Source organism: Meles meles, chromosome 1 (assembly GCF_922984935.1).
Source record: "Meles meles chromosome 1, mMelMel3.1 paternal haplotype, whole genome shotgun sequence".
Lineage (NCBI taxonomy): Eukaryota > Metazoa > Chordata > Mammalia > Carnivora > Mustelidae > Meles > Meles meles.
Window position 1 is genome coordinate 16,571,133 of NC_060066.1, and position 21,244 is coordinate 16,592,376.

The 21,244-nt window shown below is 43.4% G+C and overlaps 1 protein-coding gene across 6 annotated transcripts in view; it reads right to left on the bottom strand.

Annotated features, from left to right (window-relative positions):
- Positions 1-21,244, bottom strand: part of FER1L6 (fer-1 like family member 6) — a 165,098-nt gene that overhangs the window by 18,389 nt on the left and 125,465 nt on the right. For all 6 annotated transcript variants that reach the window (XM_046027179.1, XM_046027143.1, XM_046027133.1 and 3 more), the window contains 9 exons: positions 20,710-20,819; positions 19,336-19,467; positions 18,322-18,447; positions 14,750-14,877; positions 11,025-11,195; positions 7,522-7,682; positions 5,279-5,421; positions 2,523-2,611; positions 722-820 (listed from right to left, as the gene is read on the bottom strand). In XM_046027179.1, the coding sequence (XP_045883135.1) occupies positions 722-820; positions 2,523-2,611; positions 5,279-5,421; positions 7,522-7,682; positions 11,025-11,195; positions 14,750-14,877; positions 18,322-18,447; positions 19,336-19,467; positions 20,710-20,819 (1,159 nt within the window). The remainder of the gene's footprint in view (positions 1-721; positions 821-2,522; positions 2,612-5,278; positions 5,422-7,521; positions 7,683-11,024; positions 11,196-14,749; positions 14,878-18,321; positions 18,448-19,335; positions 19,468-20,709; positions 20,820-21,244) is intronic.

Genomic DNA, 21,244 nt, shown 5'->3' on the forward strand with positions numbered 1-21,244 from the left:
TGGAAACGGACAGTGCCGATGGCTATTCGGGAAGCCAAATGGACAAGATTCAATGGCAAGCTAGAAATAAAGCCAATGAAGCAGAGGCTTCCCTGTTTGGGGAAGGCAAAGAAATACCAAAAGGAGGCTGAAATGAGTTCACTACTTCTGAGATGGGTTTTATCCAAGGGGTCATGTTTGAATCAGTTTTGCTTCTGATTCTCTACCACCTCAGCTGCCTCCATGACTAGGGGCTCAAAGGGCAGCATTTGTGATGAGAGAGAGAAAGAGAGAGAGAGAGAGAGAATGCATAGTTTCCCGAGTCCTAGGTTGGCATCTTTCCTATCAGTAGAACTGGCAAAGAGTAAGGTGCAACTTTGAGCTTCTCTCTTAGTCTTACAACCTTCCTAACACTGAATCTCTCATCAGTTGCATTACACCTCTCTACTTGCTTCAGGTATTTTGAATGCCACTCAAAAAGCTTAGGTACCCAACATTTGATGGAAAAGAGATGTTTATGTAATAAAATTTTCTCACAAAAATATTTTCATAAGATAATAATCCTAGCAAAATAACCAAATAATATTTGAAAAAAAAAGTGATCTTATCTACCAAGGTGAGTAAGATGGGCTCCCTCTGTAGGAGGTGGGTGGAGTACCTTCCATAAGTCATAGCTTCAGTTGGGGGTTAAAGAGAGGAGGAGGGGAAGAAGAGGGGGCATGGAGTTTGTTGATGATCTTACCCTTTAACATAAATATCACTTGATTTTTGTCCTGTGAAGATATTCTCATCCTCTAAAATGACATCTTCAGTGTTCCAGATAGTCACTCTCAATTCATACCTGGGATGAAGGAAGGCAGCATTAGGCTGAAGACCTTGAAAGTGGAGTCAGCTGGTGTGTATGGGATTCTGGTATTGCTGTGAGTCAGTAGGCTTCCTCAACTTTACCAAGTTCAAAAATATCAACACTTAAGTTCTTGGTTCCATCAAAACCAACGTGAGATAGGAATCTATCAGAATCCTAGAGGAGAACATAGGCAGTAACCTCTTCGATATCAGCCACAGCAACTTCTTTCAAGATATGTCTCCAAAGGCCAAGGAAACAAAAGCAAAAATGAACTTTTGGGACTTCATCAAGATCAAAAGCTTCTGCACAGCAAAGGAAACAGTCAACAAAACAAAGAGGCAACCCACGGAATGGGAGAAGATATTTGCAAATGACAGTACAGACAAAAGATTGATATCCAGGATCTATAAAGAACTTCTCAAACTCAACACACACAAAACAGATAATCATATCAAAAAATGGGCAGAAGATATGAACAGACACTTTTCCAATGAAGACATACAAATGGCTATCAGACACATGAAAAAATGTTCATCATCACTAGCCATCAGGGAGATTCAAATTAAAACAACATTGAGATACCACCTGACACCAGTTAGAATGGCCAAAATTAGCAAGACAGGAAACAACGTGTGTTGGAGAGGATGTGGAGAAAGGGGAACCCTCTTACACTGTTGGTGGGAATGCAAGTTAGTGCAGCCACTTTGGAGAACAGTGTGGAGATTCCTGAAGAAATTAAAAATAGAGCTTCCCTATGACCCTGCAATTGCACTGCTGGGTATTTACCCCAAAGATACAGTGAAATAGTGATATAGTGAAAAAGATATAGTGAAAAGAAGGGCCATTTGTACCCCAATGTTTATTGCAGCAATGGCTACGGTCGCCAAACTGTGGAAAGAACCAAAATGCCCTTCAACGGATGAATGGATAAGGAAGATGTGGTCCATATACACAATGGAGTATTATGCCTCCATCAGAAAGGACGAATACCCAACTTTTGTAACAACATGGACGGGACTGGAAGAAATTATGCTGAGCGAAATAAGTCAAGCAGAGAAAGTCAAGTATCATATGGTCTCACTTATTTGTGGAGCATAACAAATAACATGGAGGACATGGGGAGAGGAGAGGGAGTTGAGGGAAACTGGAAGGGGAGATGAACCATGAGAGACTATGGACTCTGAAAAACAACCAGAGGGTTATGAAGGGGTGGCGGGGGTGGGGGTGGGGGGGTGGGGTCGGAGGTTGAGGAACCAGGTGGTGGGTAATAGGGAGGGCACGTACTGCATGGAGCACTGGGTGTGATGCCAAAACAATGAACACTGTTATACTGTACATAAACAAAAATAAATTAAAAACAAAAAAAAACAAATGACCTGTTGGAATCACCAAGGACATGAAGTTCTCTGAGCAGAAATTGCTTCCATTAGCTGACATTTTTCAGGTTGTGGCAGAATGCTGAAGCGCAGTGACCCCTACATAAAACAGGGGCCAGCATTTTCGAACATCACAACTGTTACAATTACTACCACTCATACCTGTGGTAAATGGCCAGATGGGAAGTGAGAGATGATTATCAGGTGTCAACTGATTCGTGTAATTGATGCTACAATGCAACAATTGTAATTGATTAACTGTCAAGATCTTTCAGTTGGCTACCGTAGTCATAGGCTACCATCGGCTGCAGCTGACTTACCCTTTCGGCTGCCTTGGTGAAATGTCAACAGGAGGTCCAGGTGGAGGCATGTCTTTGGGAAACATGTCCACCCACATCTGCAGGCGGCCCTGGTTAAGAAAAGAAGATCTCCTTTAACTTTGGTGGGGTATCACGTGGGCAACTGATCATTCATGGTTTTAACAGATCCTTTTACCAGAAATGGATATTAGCTATATATCACATCATATCTTATTATATGGATATTATTCATATTATACATGCTTAGGATATTTGTTGACAAAGACAGAACTTGCATTTTTATTAAGAATTAGTTAGGACAGGGGCGCCTGGGTGGCTTAGTGGGTTAAAGCCTCTGCCTTCGGTGCAGGTCGTGATCCCAGGGTCCTGGGATTGAGCCCCATATTGGGCTCTCTGCTCAACAGGGAGCCTGCTTCCTCCTCTCTCTCTCTGCCTGCCTCTCTGCCTACTTGTGATCTCTGTCTGTCAAATAAATAAATAATCTTAAAAAAAATTAGGACATATGTTAAGAGCAGGTGAAAGGCAAGCAAACCCTCATTGAGCACCTACTATGTGGTAGACACAATGCGATGCACTTGAAAAAACATTATGTCAATTCTCCCAATATCCCCAATGGATGGATGTTATTATTCCTACTACAGATAAGAAAACATCTTGCCCATGCTTATACAGACAATATGTAGCAGAGTCTGGATTCAACCCTTATCTGCTGACTCTGCATTTTCTATAAACCCCTAAGGATTAAAAAAATAATATTATCTGTCAGAGGTATCATGCTTCATTGTTTTTAATGCACTTTTATATCATTATCTCAGTAACTGCTTAGCCCAGCTATATTTCTGTGGTACACATCAAAAGAAACGGAGGCTTAGAGCAGCCAAAGAAATGATGTGAGTCTTATGGCTAACTAATGGCAGAATAAGCCTCCATTCATTGCTCTGGATTCCATACATCAGAATTTAACCTGCTGCAAGAGATCCGAGTGCCCATGTGGGGAGAAGGCCCAGTGGATTCAATGCTCAGCTCTGTTGTGTTCATTCTAAGTACTCCATCAGCTCAGACAAGAAGGTAAGTGGTCAACAAAGCCTGTGATAGTCGGGGGAGATTTTATATGAAGGAAGCGGGGTTCCCAACCAGAGCAGGGAGGATCTGTAGGATTTGGGGGAGGGGGGCTTTGGCTAGAAAATAAAAGGGCTTTCATAGGGAAGGGACAATTTAATCAAAAAGTGTATCATTTGGGAAAAGAAGAACCAATTAATGGAGGATTACAATCGTAGAGTCTCTAAAGAGATATTAGCAACACTTGTAACCAAAAAGCCACATGGTAAAATGAAGGATACCAATAACCAAAAAGCTTTTAAACATTTGGTAGTGAAATTCAGGAACCAGTCATAGGCTTCTGCATCTGATAAAAGCTATCCTTTCAAGGCACACTCCCACACCTGCTATCACTACTTTTATACCCCAACGCCACTGAGATAGCAGTGTGGGTATTCCTGCCCCATTGGAGTCAAGCTCATGTGTTTTGCCCAGGTAACACAGTGAGTGAGTCCAGGGCTAGGACAGGGCTAAAACTCAAATTCCTGGGTGAAATCCCATTCTGCTACTAACAGTTGAGTAACTTTGAGCAAATTACTTAAACTCTCTGAACCTCAATTTCTTCATCTTAAAAACAAGGCTCATAATAAGTACACCATAAGGCTATGTTAGGGAGTAACAGGTGACCACACATCTCTATTTGTGTAGGAAAACCCTGTTGGTGCCCCTTGTGCCATCCTAAGTATTAATAGCAGTGACTCTATTCTCGAAACAGCCATCATTTGGGTAAACAAATCTATGATCATCCTAACTAAGGGAGATAATTTACATAAATGGCTTTGCATTTAAGTACATATTAATTTATGTACATATAATTAATAAGTACATATCAAGAAGGCTCTTAATAAAGTTGAACTTCTCTTCACTTCTAACTCATAACCCAGATCTCTGGTTATTTTTTCCACACAGGTTCCTCTAGTCAGTTCTTCAAAATAAGTCACCATCTACTGCTTCCCTGGGAAAACTAATGGACTGGGAAAATTAATTTCCCTGGGAAAACTAATGGGGTTACTGATTTTGGGGAATGTCTTGGGTATGTCAGATGGATTTTGAAGTTTCTCAAATAACAGCATTCTTTCAAAAGAGTGTGATAACTTGGGGCACCTGGGTGGCTCAGTCAGTTAAGCATCTGCCTTCAGCTCAGGTCATGATCCAAGGGTCCTGGGATGGAGCCCCACATTAGGCTCCTTGCTCTGCAGAGAGCCTGCTTCTCCCTCTCCCTCAGCTACTCCCCCTGCTTGTGCTTTCTCTCTCTATCAAAAAATAAATAAAATCTTTTTAAAAAAGGAGTGTGATAACTCAAATCCATTAAAAGGCAAAAAGCACTAAATTCAACTCTGTTTTGAGGGTAGAATTTCTCAACCTCAACGTTGTTGACATTTGGAGCTGACTAATTCTCTGTTGTGGGAGGCTGGCTACGCAGTGTGGGCTGTTTGGTCGCATCGCTGACCACTTCCCGCTAGATGCCAGCAGCATCCCCACGCACTTGAGACAACCAAAAATATGTCCAGGCATTGCTCAAGTCTGGGAGAGGGAGGCAAAACTGCCCCTGGTTGAGAACCATTACCCAAGGGCACACAAGAATGACTTTTAGAGTTAAAGTCCTATTCCTTGGGGATGAAAACTCCTATTGGGTCCAGAACGGTCTCAGCCACTACCTGCTCCATTCCTGGCTTATCCTTGTGGTACAGCGGCCGAGTTTCAATGTGCTCAGGAACCAGCTTACACCCAACCTCTGGTATATCCCCCCATGAGTGTAAAACCTTGAGGGCCAGGTGCTCGTAAGACTCCACCGTCTCATCTGCATGGAAGAAAGAAAAATAAAGACATTTGTCAGATATAGTTTCCCCAAATGGAACAGTGACAGGCTGTCGGGTGCACTTTTAAACACTTCCTTAAGGGTTAAATTTAAATGCACTGAGGCACAGGGAGAGAGCAAAACTACAAAAGAGAAAAAGGACAAAAAGAGAGTAAAAAGAGGTGGGGGGTGGAGAAAGGGGATGGGGAAGAGATAGGAGGTTTAGAGAGCAGGAAGGGAGATGGGTTGACAAGATGACCAGAGAGCAGGGTTCCAATTGCCCCTTGAATCAGATTCCTCTAGAGCCTGTGAATAGCAAGTGTGTGCTTTGAGGTACCGAAAAGGGTATATTTCTTAGAGATATAAGACTGTTTGCAAATGCCATAGTGTGACAGGGCCTACTGGATCTGGATGATCCCAAACAAGGCAGCGAAATCTGCACAGTATGTGTTCAAGGAGGTTTTATCTTTCCTCATTGTCGTTCCCTCCCACCAACACACTTGCTCATAGGAAAGGTTCTCAGATCTACCATCTTACCAAAGAAGGCCATACATAATAAAAACCACTGGTAGAAAAAGTGCTTATAAACATAACACAAAAATTGCTGGAAAAAATCAAATCTTTTTGATAAAGTTTAGAATGGCCAAATTTGACATAGGGATGTTGAGTTTAGTTTTAAACCTCCCTCCACACACACACACACAATCACCCAATAACAATAATAACAATCAGTAAAAGTTGATGGGGATGAACACATCATCAGTGAACTAAATCTTCTGTATTGCATGGACCACTGGGTGTTGTACATAAACAATGAATCTTGGAACACTGCATCAACAACGAATGATGCATTTTATGGTGACTAACATAACACAATAAAAATTAATTAATACTTTAAAAACCTAAAAAAAAAGTAAACCATCTGTTATAAAATTTAATCAGTTCTTGACTGATGGAAATGAACATCATTTCAGATTCTTGGTGGCCAAAAAGGGAAAAAAAACGGTTTCATCATAAAATGCAGAGTATTGACAAAGGAATTAAATTGGCCTAATAGAGTATATTGTGAAAAAATATTTTGTTCAAAACAAATTCATTCGTATGTCATTAATACATACTAATACATACGTACATACTAATACATACTAAGTAATTAAATGCTAATTACTCAGCGTGCAAAAAACCTTTGGGAGGTTCTTGGGGTCAAAATAACAAGGTAGAAAGAAATTTTGATGTCAAAGTGGTGGGATCAACATAACAGTGTGAAAACATCCACTGATATGTCCTTAACTGGGTGGTTTGTACTGGAACCTCTGAACCTATGTTTTGCACATGTGTACCCCTATGCCTACTGATTTGCATCAAGTGGATGGGACTGGCATTACAAGAATTATTCTGTATCGTGAAACTAAAGTAAAGGTGGCTTTTTTTCTCATCCTCAATTTATGAAAGCCCCTCTGGGATCTTGTTGGTATGTCCCACGGGGCTTATATGGAAAATCTGCTTCTTGGTGCTAAAATAAGAATTGTGGGTATCACATCTGTGGGGGGTAATCTGGGCTATGTCTAACGATTTATTTTATATCATACTCATTTTAAGGTTACTGCCTACATTCCAATACAACAATCCTATTTCTGTGATACACACTACAGAAATACCAGGAATGTGCAAATACATGTATAAGGGAGCTCGCCATATCGTAGTGTCACTACACAAAACAATGAACACAATGAACATAAATGACACAGCCATAAAAAGGAGTATTATCAATGATAGTCTCAAAGAACAAAGAGAATCATCCTCATTTTTTTGGAAATAGAAAAAGCAGCACACAAAACTGTGTATGGCACACTTTCAATTGTGTCTCACACACACACACACACACACACACACGCAGTATGGAGATATACTAGCAAGCAGCATGCTTTTCTCTGAATTTGGGGATTCTGAGCGATTTTTCATTGTCCTCCTTTCTTGTCCAAATTTTCTACCAGGGGCATGATTACTGTACAATAGTTGGCCACTCTCCCCAGCCACAAATACCACCAGAAGCAGGCTTTTCAAAACGAGAGCAACGTCAGCAGGATGTGTTGTGGGAGTTACCAGTGTCCTCCTCCGTAAAGACCGTTTTTCCAGAAAAGACCTGATTTCCTATCTGTATTTTCCCAGGATGAAAGTAGGGTCCATCCAGCTTGTTGTCTTTGCAGAGCTTTGTGAGGATTTCAGTGGGTTTGGATGTGTCTCTCCAGGCGTTGTATCCTTCTCTGGAAAGAGAGGGAAGGATGGGTAGTGTGAGGCCTGCTTTCCCCTGGGAGGACACACTTTAAAGTAGTTATTAAAAGGACCACCTCAGTATGATCAGTGGTTTCCTTCAGATTTCTTGCCATTCTATGCACTTGGGGCTAATGTTTTTTCTTTTGTTTTCTCTCTTTTCTGGTTAATACCTCTGCGTCTGCATGCCTGAATGAAAGCCAAGACTTCTGAGTGGCATCACATAAAAATGCTTTGCTGATAGTTGTTCTGTGTGTGTGTGTGTGTGTGTTAAAGAAATGCACCTTAAAACAAAAACTGAAATGACACCCACGTAACATACAATGAACCAATTCAGTGGCATATAGTTCCTATATGTTGTAAAAGCACTACCTCTACCTAGTTCCAAAAATTATTCATCACCCAAAAAGAAAACCCTGGACCCATTAAGCAGTTGCTCCTTATCCCTCGCCCCCCTCAGCCTTTGGCAGTCAACCGTCTGCTTTCTGTCGGTCTGGATTTCTTTGCATGCAGTTCCTCTTTAATTTCATTCTGTCCCTTGCAAAAGAGCCATCTGACTGTTATTTCTAAGAGGAAAGCCTAGATCAGGCTTCAATTACTCTGCTTCTTTTCTCCCCTCTCCTCCCCCACCAACATCATATTAGAGACTCACGTCACAGGTGGAGAGTCTAGATGTGCTGTTTCTCTAATCAGTGATTTTCCTAGTGGTTTGTTTCTAAATCTTTCCAACTCCTTCTTCCCTTAAACACTAGCTGTTTGGTTAAAAAAATATTAAGTTGCAATGAAATGCTCCCCATGAGCCATGACCAAGACAAGCTTGGACTTCTCTGCTCACTGGGACACAGGATTCACCAGAATTTAATTTATTTAAGTACTTAAATAGATCAAAACATAACTATAAAGCAGTGTTCAGTGTTCCTACCTTGTGCCAGAGACATGAGGACCCTGAAAAGTTCATCCGAACCATGCCCAGAGCCACACATATACAGGCTTCCCCACAAACAGGTGCTTTGGTTTTGGTTTGGTTTTGTTTGCTTGCTGGTTTGTTTGCTCTCATCTATTTAAAAAAATTTACTGAACAAAGTTTACAACAACCCTTGACTAAACTGTTCTGCTCCCTGGCGGTTTCACGGTCAGAAATTCTTCTAGGGGCCCCTGGATGGCTCAGTGGGCAAAGCCTCTGCCCTTGGCTCAGGTCATTGTCTCAGAGTCCTGGGATATGGGATATGGGGCTTAATAGCCCCTTATCGGGCTGTCTGCTCAACAGGGAGCCTGCTTCCCTCTCTCTCTCTGCCTGCCTCTCTGCCTACTTGTGATCTCTCTCTGTCAAATAAATAAAATCTTTAAAAAGAAAGAAAGAAAGAAAGGAGAGAGGGAGGGAGGGAAGGAAGAAAGAAAGAAAGGAAGAAAGAAATTCTTCTGAACAGAAGAGGCACCATCTTTGCCCGTGACTTCCTCCCCTGACTTCAAAGTGAGAATAACTCATCATTCTCTGAATGGCACTTTCTGTTACTTTGGAATGTAAACACCTAAGGTGGCTTGTACATTCACACGAGTCCCCAAAACCAAACTGGATTTCTAGGTTACCAAAATAATTATTTCAAGAAATACTTAAAGACACTACAGAATGCTTAAGATACAGGGATAGTTGCAAGAAGCAGCTTACAAAAATGACATGGGCTCATATCAGGGAGATCATATGATAGTTGTCTTTCTCTGATTGACTTATTTCACTAAGCATGATACGCTCTAGTTCCATCCACGTCGTCGCAAATGGCAAGATTTCATTTCTTTTGAGGACATGGAAAAGCAACATGGGGGGGTAGGGGGATAGGAGAAGAATAAATGAAACAAGATGGGAGGGAGACAAACCATAAATGACTCTTAATCTCACAAAACAAACTGGGGGTTGCTGGGGGGAGGTGGGATTGGGAGAGGGGGAGGGGGCTATGGACATTGGGGAGGGGAGGCGAACCATAAGAGACTATGGACTCCGAAAAACAACCTGAGGGTTTTGAAGGGTCAGGGGTGGGAGGTTGGGGGAACAGGTGGTGGGTAATGGGGAGGGCACGTTTTGCATGGAGCACTGGGTGTTGTGCAAAAAGAATGAATACTGTTACGCTGAAAAAATAAATAAAATGGAAAAAAAAAGCACAGGGAAAAAAAAATGACATGGGTAGTGTAAGCCAACTTCAAGGGAAAACAGCATGGAAAAAAAATCAAAAGGAAATAATTAAGAATTTTTTTATGTAAGTTATGTCTGGGTAGAATAATTTGAGCATAATTTTGTACTTCCTGTATTTCCTCAATTTTCTGCAATGAATATATATTATTTTATATTCAAGAAAAGCATTTCTAAAGTTATACCATGGAAATCTAATGCTTTTTTTTTTCCTGGCTGAAATTCTTAACCTTTTAATTTTTTTCTTAAGCTACCAGATAAAATACACTTTAAAAAAATAAAGCTAGTAGTCTATATTTTAAAATGAAGCAGAGGGGTGCCTGGGTGGCTCAGTCAGTTAAGTCACTGTCTTTGGCTCAGGTCATGATCTCAGGGTCCTGGAATTGAGCCCTGCATGAGACTCCCTGCTCTGTGAGGAGTCTGCTTCTCCCTCTCTCCTCTCCCTGATCATGTGTGTGCTTTCTCTCAACTACATAAATAAAATCTTTCAAAAGATTTTTTTGATGAAGCAGGACTCAAAATCATTGTAAAGAGTGAGAGCTGGTCCGTTCCTTCCTCTTCGTAAGATGGGGATAACACCTCAATGGGTTTTGAGAGAACTGAATGAAGTCCAGTGTTCAGTGTATCATAAGTACACGTGAGTGTTCATTATAATTCACTGGGATATTGGCATTTGTGTACTATTAATCATTCTTCTTCTAACACCACTCTTCACCAGGAAATTCCGCCCACCCAGCCTACCCCTTTAAGTGAATGTGTTAACTCAGCTCTTGACTCTTTTTTTTTTTTTAAGATTTTATTTATTTACCTGACAGACAGAGATCACAAGTAGGCAGGGAGGCAGGCAGAGAGAGAGAGAGGAGAAAGCAGTCTTCCTGCTGAGCAGAGAGCCCGATGCGGGGCTCGATCCCAGGACCCTGGGATCATGACCCGAGCCGAAGGCAGAGGCTTTAACCCACTGCGCCACCCAGGTGCCCCAGCTCTTGACTCTTGAAGAACCTGACCTGGGTTCTAAATCAGTGCCTCCCCAGCCCCAACCACCCTGCAGGGAATAGTTTTCCCAAACAGCCCTGCTGACCTGGAAAGTCTGTGAGACATTCAAGCAGGGTCTGGGCTGGCCCGGCAGTGCTCCCCTGTCCCAGGAAGTACTTACATCTCGTACTGGCTCTGCAAGCCACAGGTGGCTCGGTGTCTGCTGTAGAAACGGTTCTCTAGGTCGATCCTGGTCTCCCCAATGAGGTCATCTGTCCCGATCAGGTCATGGTCATAGATCAGGATGGAGAGCAGGGAGTCCTTTGGGAATGTGGCCTGGATCTCAAATGACCTGTGGTCCAAGTAGAGGCGTTAGGAATCGACAACATCTGGCTACACGGGGAACATCTCCCCCGTCTGCTTCTAGCTAACCTGCAGTTCATAGGAACTCACTAAACACCGGGCAACGCAGTGAATACTTAGTAGATATTTATTTGGTTTCATGTTTCATTGAGATTCTATTTCCAATTCTGCTGTCAATTTCCAGTAGCCAATAATCCCCTCTTCTGCGGACCACGTCCCACAGTCTTCATCTAGGGTGACAGCAAGGTGGGTATGAAAAACCTGGCAGTTTGGTCTCCAGCAGAACTGATTTCCAATTTTGGATTTGAATCTGCACCTTCCCAGGTGTAAAACTTTGGGAAAGTTATTTCATCCCGTTCAGCCTCCTTATGCGTAAATGGGGATTAATATGTCCTCTTTATAATATAGCATGATCGTTAAGTGTGAGATTGTTTATACAAAGGGTACATCTAGCTTGCAAGTATTCAACTGGTGCCTAATAAATTACCATTCCCTTTCCCCTCCCTTGTTGCTTCATGGGGGGATGTCAGCTGAGTTTGTTTTAAATAGAAAGCCTTTTGAAGACGGAAAATCCCGAAAACAGAATTGCAGGACTGCAATGCCATCTCTGCAAAATTCTGAGCTCCTCGACCACGAGACCTGCCTCCTTCATCTCTGCATTGCTGGAGCCCTGGCTTCCCCTGCACAGAGTAAGCAATGAATGTCTCCCTGAACTGGAAAGGATCTCAGGAATCACCGTATCCAACCCCTTCATTTTGCAGTAGGGAGACTGAAATCCAGAGAGCAGACGTGACTTGCCTGGACCATAAATCAGGCTGAACTAGGGTAAGTACCAGGTCTCTGACCCCCCTAGTTCTGAGCTCTTTCCACGATACCACATCAGGGCAAGGTGTTGAAAGGAAAAGCAGTGCCGAGGGATTTCCTGGCACAATGTGTTGTCTGTGCTGCTGAACATTACAGAAGACAGTTAAAGAGGGCTCCTGTACTGCTGAGCACTGGGTGATGTATGTGAGGGAGGAATCACTGAATTCTGCACCTGAAACGAATATTGTACTGTATGTTAACTTGCTGGAATTTAAATAAAATAATAATAATAACAAAATAAAAACTTGGAGGAAAAAAAAAAGAAGTAAATTCTGAGGGAATTTAGGGAAATGTCTTCTTGAAAAGAAAATAAAAAGCACACCAGTGTTCTCCAGCTCTTCCCAACTCCAGCTGCCCTGGGACAGGTGTAGCGGGCCGACCTGTGAGCCAGGAACCGTGAGGAGGTGGGGAGAAAGGGAGAATGGAAGGCCCATGATTTCCCTCCATGTCCACATGCCTGTCTGGGCTGCTACCCTTGTGGTCAGACCCACTTAGCCCCAGCTCTCACTCTCCAGTGGCAGAGACTACAATCCAGCACAGCCCCCCGGCCAGTGAAGCCTCCCCGAGAGAAAGAAGCAGACACACCCCAGCTCCATGGACTGTAACTGACTGAGGCGCTCTACCAGGCCAGAGATAGGGCTGTGCCTCCATCAAGATGTGTCCTCCATCAGGAGGCAGAGCATTGCCTGGGACACCCAGATGTAAATTCCAGATGGTGCTTGGTACTCTGGAGGTCTCTCACAAGGAAGGCTCCAGCCACTGTCTCTGAGCCATCAAAGCCATCATACCCTGCTGCCACCCGGGAAGGACTTATTATGTGCTTAACCACACTGGCAACGGTAACAAAAGACCCAGTTGCTTTCATCCATCTTCCCAAGCAGGGTGTTCACAGATTAAGCTCTCCTGAATTTTCACTGGGGCTGTCATTAAAGAACTACCAGAAACAGCTCACCGTGGTTAGACTTCCTGTGCCTCTACTCATTCATTCACTCTCCGAATACTTCCGAGCATCTATCTGCTCTGTGCCAGGCCCTGTTCTGGGGATGCGGCGTTGGATGGACTAGACCAAGTCCCGGCTCAAAGGGAGCTTACCTTCTCGTGGGGAGCTGAGAGACAGCCAACAAACACAGACACGTACCAAGTTGTGTCGGAAGCTCTGAAGGAAAGGAAAGCAGGCCAGGTGCCAGGCATCGGGGGATGGAGCCTGTGACATCCTCATACTGTGAGGTCGCAAATAGGGATTCCCCAGACCCCAGGGCAGGGACAGGAGCCCTCTACTTTGCTGGAACATGCGGGATTGAGCCAGCAAATTCTGTCCCCGAGTAACCATTAAAAACACATCGAAGAAAGCATCTGTACATGGAGGGCTTCTGGCAGAGCCTCCGCAATGCCCGGCGCTGGTGGGAACATGCCATCGTCCCCTTCTTCTGTTTACCATAGCCATAAACAGCGGAATAAAGCCAGTCTAACTCACGGCGCTGTGGCGGGAGTACCTCGCGAAAAAGAGACTACAAAGCACTTGGCAAAATGAAGTGCCGGTTACAAAAATAGCAAGTGATAATAAAAGTCATCGCTGGATCAGGGAAGCAAGGGTGGGCCTCCCCGGCACCGTTGTTTTAATCATTCTCATTAATCACAACAGGCAAGATCATTTATGGCCGCATTTCCTCTGGAGCAATAAAGTGTTAAGAGGTTCATTCTGGTCAAATGTCAGAGGGTCCACAGTGATCACCAAAGTGTAAATGAATTTAAATGAGGCTAATGGAGAGTGGCTCTCACCCTCCTTGCTGCTCCAGAAAAAAAGAAATTAAGTAGAGTTAGGACGGAGCCATTGCTAAAATGATTATCACGGGAGAGACAGAGGAAGCGAATGTGTTCTGAGTGTCAACACATGCTCATGTGGACGATGTGCTAAGGGCTGTATATTTAATCTTTTAGAGGCCACTGAGAGTCAAGTGTCACGATTGTTTTTAGGAAAACAGGCATCGGAGAGGTTAACCTACCTGCATAAAGTTAAACAGCTTATATGTGGCAGAATGTAACCCATGTTTACCTGACTCCAAAGCTAAGAGCGGTCAGGTACACAGACCCAAGCAGGGATATAAACATGTGCCACACACTGTAAGAAGACAAATGACAAATACAATGTGTGTTGAAACACTTTGCAGGAAAACAACACGAGCAGAGGCTGTAATTCAGTCTGTTTCCTTCAGGGGTCACCTGCACCATAATCTGATGGAAAAATCCCTTTGAGAGGAGACAAAAGACCAAAGGAATGCCACTTCTCCCCTACTCATGCGCTGTGTGAGTTTGAGTAAGTTTCTAAACCTCTCTGGGCTGTCCTTGGCTTGTTTATAAAAGGAAATCTCTCCGTCCAAAGGCAGGAGGCTGAATCTGATGACCATTCGGGTCCCTCTTAAATTTAAGATCTAAGAAAATCATTCTAGGAAAACTATAGGCTTGAAAATCACCAGGTAGCATCACATTCCTGAAGGGACCAAGGAAAGAATTTAGTGCTTCTCCATGAAGGTTAGTTTGACTGGCTATTACCACAGGCAGAGTCAGCTCTCCACTTCCTGCCCATTCACTCAGACACACGCATATGCACCAGCCCCCGCAGAAACACAGCAGGAGCAAACACACACAGGAGAGCACGTCACAACCCAGAAGGCCACTGACCTTCCAAATACTGGGTTCAGTTGTTTGGGGATGTATTTGTCCCGGTCTTTGATTTCCGTTTGTCCAAGCCTGACCACAATGTAGGGGTCCGCTTTGCCATCCGGATCAGCGGGGCTGAGATTAAACGCCTGGAAAGAAAGAAAATCCTTTAGGTCCCGTGGTTCCCAGCATGGGCTGCACACTCAGATCACCTGGGATTTTTAAAAAATATGGATGCCCGAGTTCATTCCCCAGATTCTAATTTAATTGGCCCTGAGCTTTGGGACTTTCAGCAGCTCCCTAGATGATTCCAGTGTGCAGCCAAGGTTAAGAACCACTGCTTTAGCCTCTCATCTTGCTGCTAAAAGAAAAGTATCAGCTTTGCTCAAGTTGAATTTTCTCTGGAGTCATCTCCCCAGTGGAAAATAGTGCTTGGTACAGAGTAATGAGCACCATGCTGGACACGAGCCAGAAGGCATGTCTCTCAGTTCTAGTCCTATGTCTTATATGATCTTGGGCAGGCCACGTCTCCTCCCGGAGATCTACCTGTAAAATCATGGGGAGGGGACCCTGAAGGCCCATCCCACAACTGATGGGCTCTAAATCCATGACTCTATCAGGGCCGCATTTAGCACAGGCTAGCGAGTGGTGGTCTGTTTCTCAGAGTGAGGTCTGCTTCCAGACAAGCTGGGCCTTAACCTGTCCCAAGGAAACACGTTCTAAGTGACGGCCCAGGTAGGGGGCTGGTGAGGAATGGTAAGACAGAGAAACTCTGCAGAAATGAGAGCTGAGTGAGGAATGATCCCATTTTTAGGACTCCGTCCTACAGATGGACTACATAAGCACACAAAGCTGTGTTTTCAAGGACGCTCATGAGAGCATTGTTTACTAGTCACATTTGTAAGTGACCTGTATGTCAATTACTTAGGGAGGAACTCAACCCAAAATACCCCTTCCCCGTTTGCTCTCGTCACATCACCCAACTTTAGATGCTCCTCTGCTTATTTCTGTCCTTTCTTAATCTCCACACCCCCCTCAGCTAGTGCGTGATCTCCCTCAGAACAAGGGTGACATTTGTCTTGTTCACTACATTATCTCTAGGACCTAGAGCAGGGTCTTCTTAATATTTGTTGACTGAATGAATAAACGGGTACTCCATTAATTCAAGGAAACAGTAGGTGTCTCCTACAAAGAAGAGGAACACCCAGTGATTCCTTGAATTAATGTAGTACACATCCGGAAAATGATCAAATTATACTAACTAAGAAAAAAAGAGATTAATATGTAATGCATGAAGCAAAAGTCTGTTAAGTACTTACCTGTAGTTGTAAACAAGTGTAGAGACAGTTGACTCTTGAAAATGTGGGTTTGAACTGTGCAGGCCCTTCTACATGGGGGTGTTTTTCAGTAAATACAATACAGTATTGTAATGTACTTTCTCTTATGATTTTCTTAATATTTTCTGGTCTCTAGGTTACTTTACTGTAAGAATACAGTGTATAATACATAGAATACAAAAAACACGTTTAATCAACCGGCAATGTTACCAGTAAGGCTTCAAGTCAACAGTAGGCTTCTTAGTAGTTAAGTTTGGAGGGAGTCAAAAGTTATATGTGGATTTTCAACTGAAAGGGGGGGTCGGTGCCCTCACCCCCACATTGTTCAATGGTCAACTATAGATATGGAGGTATTTACATATTCATAAGGGAAGTAAGTTACTTCTGGGGATCGAATTGCAGAGGTAGGGAGATTTGATCTCTTTCTTGGAACAACTTTTAAGTACTAGTATTTTTTACATTTTTGGATGTTTTATTAAATTAAACTTTTAAAAAAGATTTTATTTATTTATTTGACACAGAGAGAGAGAGTGAGCACAAGCAGAGGGAGCGGCAGGCAGAAGGAGAGGGGGAAGCAGACTCCCTGCTTAAGCTGGGAGCCTGTCTCGGGACTCCATCCCAGGATCCCAGGATCATGACCCAAGCCAAAGGTGGATGCTTAACCAACTGAGTCTCCCAAGTACCTATAAAAGATTTTTAAGTTAACTTATTGGAATTCATCTTTGGTTTTGCATCATTTATGTTTCTAAAAAAGAATATAGGTAATTAGAGCAAGGAACTTAGTTTAAAATAAGACTACGACAATCAAATAGGATTATGAAAAGCAACTCCAAGGGCAGGATATGAACAAATACATGAACTATAAAGATTCAGCAGAGATTTGCTTTGATTGAACATCAGATGTGGCCCCAAGCTTCCAGGCAATCAGTCCAAAAAGTTGCATCATTCAAGGAGAGTGCTGTCAACCAAGAAATAGACTCTTAACTACAGAGAACAAACAGATGATCCCCAGAGAGGAGGTGGGTAGGGGGGTGGGGAAATAGGAAATGGGGATTAAGGAGTGCACCTGTCATGCTGAGCACCCACTGATGTGTGGAAGTGTTGAATCCCTATGTTGGACACCTGAAGTAATATTACCCTATACTGTCACCAACTGGAATTTAAATAAAAACTTAAAAAACATGGGGCGCCTGGGTGGCTCAGTGGATTAAGCCGCTGCCTTCGGCTCAGGTCATGATCTCAGGGTTCTGGGATCGAGTCCCGCATCGGGCTCTCTGCTCTGCGGGGAGCCTGCTTCCTCCTCTCTCTCTGCCTGCCTCTCTGCCTACTTGTGATCTCTCTCTCTCTGTCAAATAAGTAAATAAAATCTTTAAAAAAAAAAAAAACTTAAAAAACGAAAAACAGTGTAGTGCTCTCATTATCAGAAAGTAGAAAGTCTAGAGTAGAAACAATATTCTTCTTGGAAATACAATTGATTTGAAATTTCTGGCTGCGGCACTGCAGAGCCACGGGGGAGGACTTCGCAGCGATAGCTGCCCTGCTCGGCCCTGGTTCTGCTCTCTAGCCTGTGAGCTTTCTGCTCCAGGCCTGTTTGATGTCCAGCTTTCAGGCAACAACAGAGAGCAAATGAAGCTGCCCAGAGTCATGTTAGATGCCTGCCAAGTATTTTCCCTAAGTGAAAAGCCAGCAAATGTGCATGTTACCAACCAAACTTCCTACCCCCTGTTATGGACTGTAGTGCGTGTCCTCAACGTTCTGTGTCCAAGCCCTAACCCTTCCTGTGTCTGTCTTTGGAGACGGGGTCTTTAGCAAGCTAATTAAGGTTAAATGAGGTCATAAGGGTGGTGCCCTAATCCAAAAGGACAGGTGGCCTTATAAGAAGAGGAAGAGACACCAGGTCTCCTCTCCCTGTCTCTCTCTCTGTCTCTCTCTCATTCTCCTGCTCCTTCACTCACTCTTGTTATACGTGTGTTGTGTCTGTGCGTGTCTGTGCATGCGTGTCTGTGCACATACGCATGGGCCTATATGCTCACAGAGGTCAGGCCATGTGGCAACACAGTAGAAGCTGGCCGCTGATGAGCCACGAAGAGAGACCTTACCAGAAACCAACTCTTCTGGCAACTTGATCACAGACTTCCAGCCTCCAGAACAGTGAGAAACAAATGTCTGTCCTTTACCTCCCCCAGTCTGTGGTACTTCCTTCTGGCAGCCTGAGCAGATTAAGACAATCCCTCAGGGTAGACAAGGGTGGCTTACCGCAACAATGTACACCCTGATCAGAACTTTGACGGGGTGGTTGGGTGGAACCCCTTGCTGGATTCTCAGCTGCCCGCTGTCCTCAATGCTGGAATCCGTGGGGCTCTTGTAGATGCAGAAGGAGCCCTGGAATGGCAAAGCTTGACCCAGTGAAACAAGATGGTCATATGCCCCACCAAAAGCCCTAGAAGGCAGAGTGCCGGGGAAATGAGCAGAGCCTGGGACCCAGTAGTACCTGGCCTGGCACCACCCTTGTGTCTGGGTGTCCTCAGGCAGTTTACATAACCTGCTTGCATCTGAGTTTCTTCACGGTATGTCACTGGATTGGTGTTGGTACAGTAACAGCCTCCTCACAGGGCTCTTAGGTGACGAATGTGGATAAGAGCATCTGATGGGATACTGAGGACCTTTAACACACGGGGAGCTGAGCTGGTGCCTTCCCCCACAATGTCCTTCAAACCTTACTGCAGTATTCCTATTTTCAGATGCTGCCAGGGAGTGTCACAGAGTCAAATCCAAAATCATGATGCTAGTTAGTATTACAATATCAGAGAGGGGCCAGCTGCAGTCCCTGTGCTATTTCCAACACACTGCTCTGCACCAAATGACCCAGCACACAGCAGGTCAGAGTGACAACCACTGTTTGGTGATGCTGACACCAAGAGTCTGCCAGTATGAATGGTTTGTTTGATTAGTTTAATCAACCAATTGGCAGGTCTGCATAGATCATCTATTTGGTAGGTCAGAGGTACGAAAGCAAAATAAAATTCAGTGATCCTATTAGGTAACAGCTCTGTCTCCTTATATCCCATCAGACTCTGTTCCAACTCGCTTCATTGACCACAAGTCAAATATCTCAAAAGACCAGGGAAGACCTTGTGGAGTTCAAGAGAGGCTCTTGCATAGAAATTAAGGAATTTTCTTGCACACAACCCACACCACAATCTCACTAACAGAACTGAGTCATATTGAGCATTTACAGAGAGGAGAGCCAAATAAAAGGGTTAAACTTGCCTTAAACTTCCCTATGACGCGGTCCCCATCCAAGCCATGGCCATCCTCCGTAGACTTGCCTCTGAGGAGCTCAAAGGTTTTCACCCAGTCTTCAAAATTGTTGAATTCACTCTCAAGATCACCATCATATATCTTTAGGGAGAAGGGAGAAGAGAATGCTCAGAGGAAGGAAGGCCCGGGATTGATTTAATGAGAAATGCCAAGAGTCTCCAAAGCCAGCCTTGATATACACCCACTGGAAAAATCTAAGAGGACACTGTTTACTTATTTTTAGCAAAATAAAGAATATGATTGACTCAGCATTCCTAGAACTAAGTACCACTCTGAAATTCATAACATCTTTTGGATAAACTTTGAAGTTCCAAAAAGTATAGCTAAACCAAAACTTTTTAAAATATATGATTATAAATATGAGAAAGTTTTTTACAGTAAATTGATACCATTTGGTTATTGGATCTAGACTAAAATATTTTGAGGACATTCAAATCAATAAACGTCCACTAAGCATCTCGTGCTTAACACATATGAAATGATAGAATATTTATTTTTATTACCATGCATAAAGACATGAATTTTCCACGTGCGAAGTTATATACGTATGTACTTTAGAAATGCAAAATTGAATTGACTTTTTTGTTTGATAATATAATTAAATCACTTATGCAAATTTCCTATCAAAATTACTTCTCTAAATTTCTTATATGTAATTTTCATATTCCTAATTTTCATATCCATAAATATGCCTCTAGCTAATAGCCTCTCACTAATGTTAAGATGGGTCTGTTGGAGCTGACTTCAGTGACAGAACTTCTGCTATTTAGGGGCATCTGGGTGGCTCAGTTAGTTAACCAGCCAACTCTTGATTGGCTTAACCAACTCTTAACCAGCCAACTCAGGGTCCTGGGATGGAGCCCCACTTTGGGCTCCATGTTCAATAGGGAGTCTACTTGGGGATTCTCTACCCTTCTGCCCCTCCCCCCATTCATGCACTTTCATTCTCTCTCTCAAATAAATAAATAAATCTTTAAAAAAAGACTTTCTGCTATTTTGATAATATTTTGAGCACGATGATGTGAAGCTCTGAGAGGTGAGCAAGGGAAACTCATCCACTGCAAATTACCTTGCTGGATCCAGGCTAACCGATGCAAGTTATGCCCCTCCTTAATATGAGGACATAGACAATAGAAAAGTAGCAAGCTCCATTTTCTTGGCTTGCATGCTTGTTAAGGTTCATTTCTCTGCATCCGCGATTATAATGAAGATAAAGTAAGTTAGTTCAGACAAAGGCATTACTAGGATTGACTGAAGCACAAACAGAACCTGATTCCACAGCTTCCCACCCCATCTGTGGCCAACTTGGCATTGTCCACACACCTGCAAGGTAGCCAGGTTGGGGATTTCATTTTCTTTGGATTTCTTCTTGAGCATCTTGTCCTTCTTCTTTGGCCCATCTATATTTACCACCACCTCATCTGGTTTCACCTCTGTGGATATTTAAGTGGCAATTGTTAGACTTTTCAGTGCTGTTGAGATGAGAAGAAACAAAGTCAAGCTCCCTCTTTCCCTTTGTTCCTCCATGTGTCAGGACTTTCATTTTCAAAAAGAAATAGTAACATGCTGCTGGATGGGAGGAGATACCACTCATGGAGCAATGGAGTAACAACTGATCCCCAGGGCCAGACATTGTGCTGACCTGCCCTGGTGTAGGTAAGAATTCATTAAACTAGACACAGAGATGGAAAGAAGGAAGGAAGTTGCCCATTCCTCCAACTGGCTAAGAACAGGAGCAAGACGGACAGACTCCAAAACTTGGAGTTACATTTCCTCTCAGATCTGCTTAGGGACTTGAGATTCATCTAGTTCAGCAACCTGAGGCTCAGCTAGGTTAAGGGTCTTGCACCAAGTCACA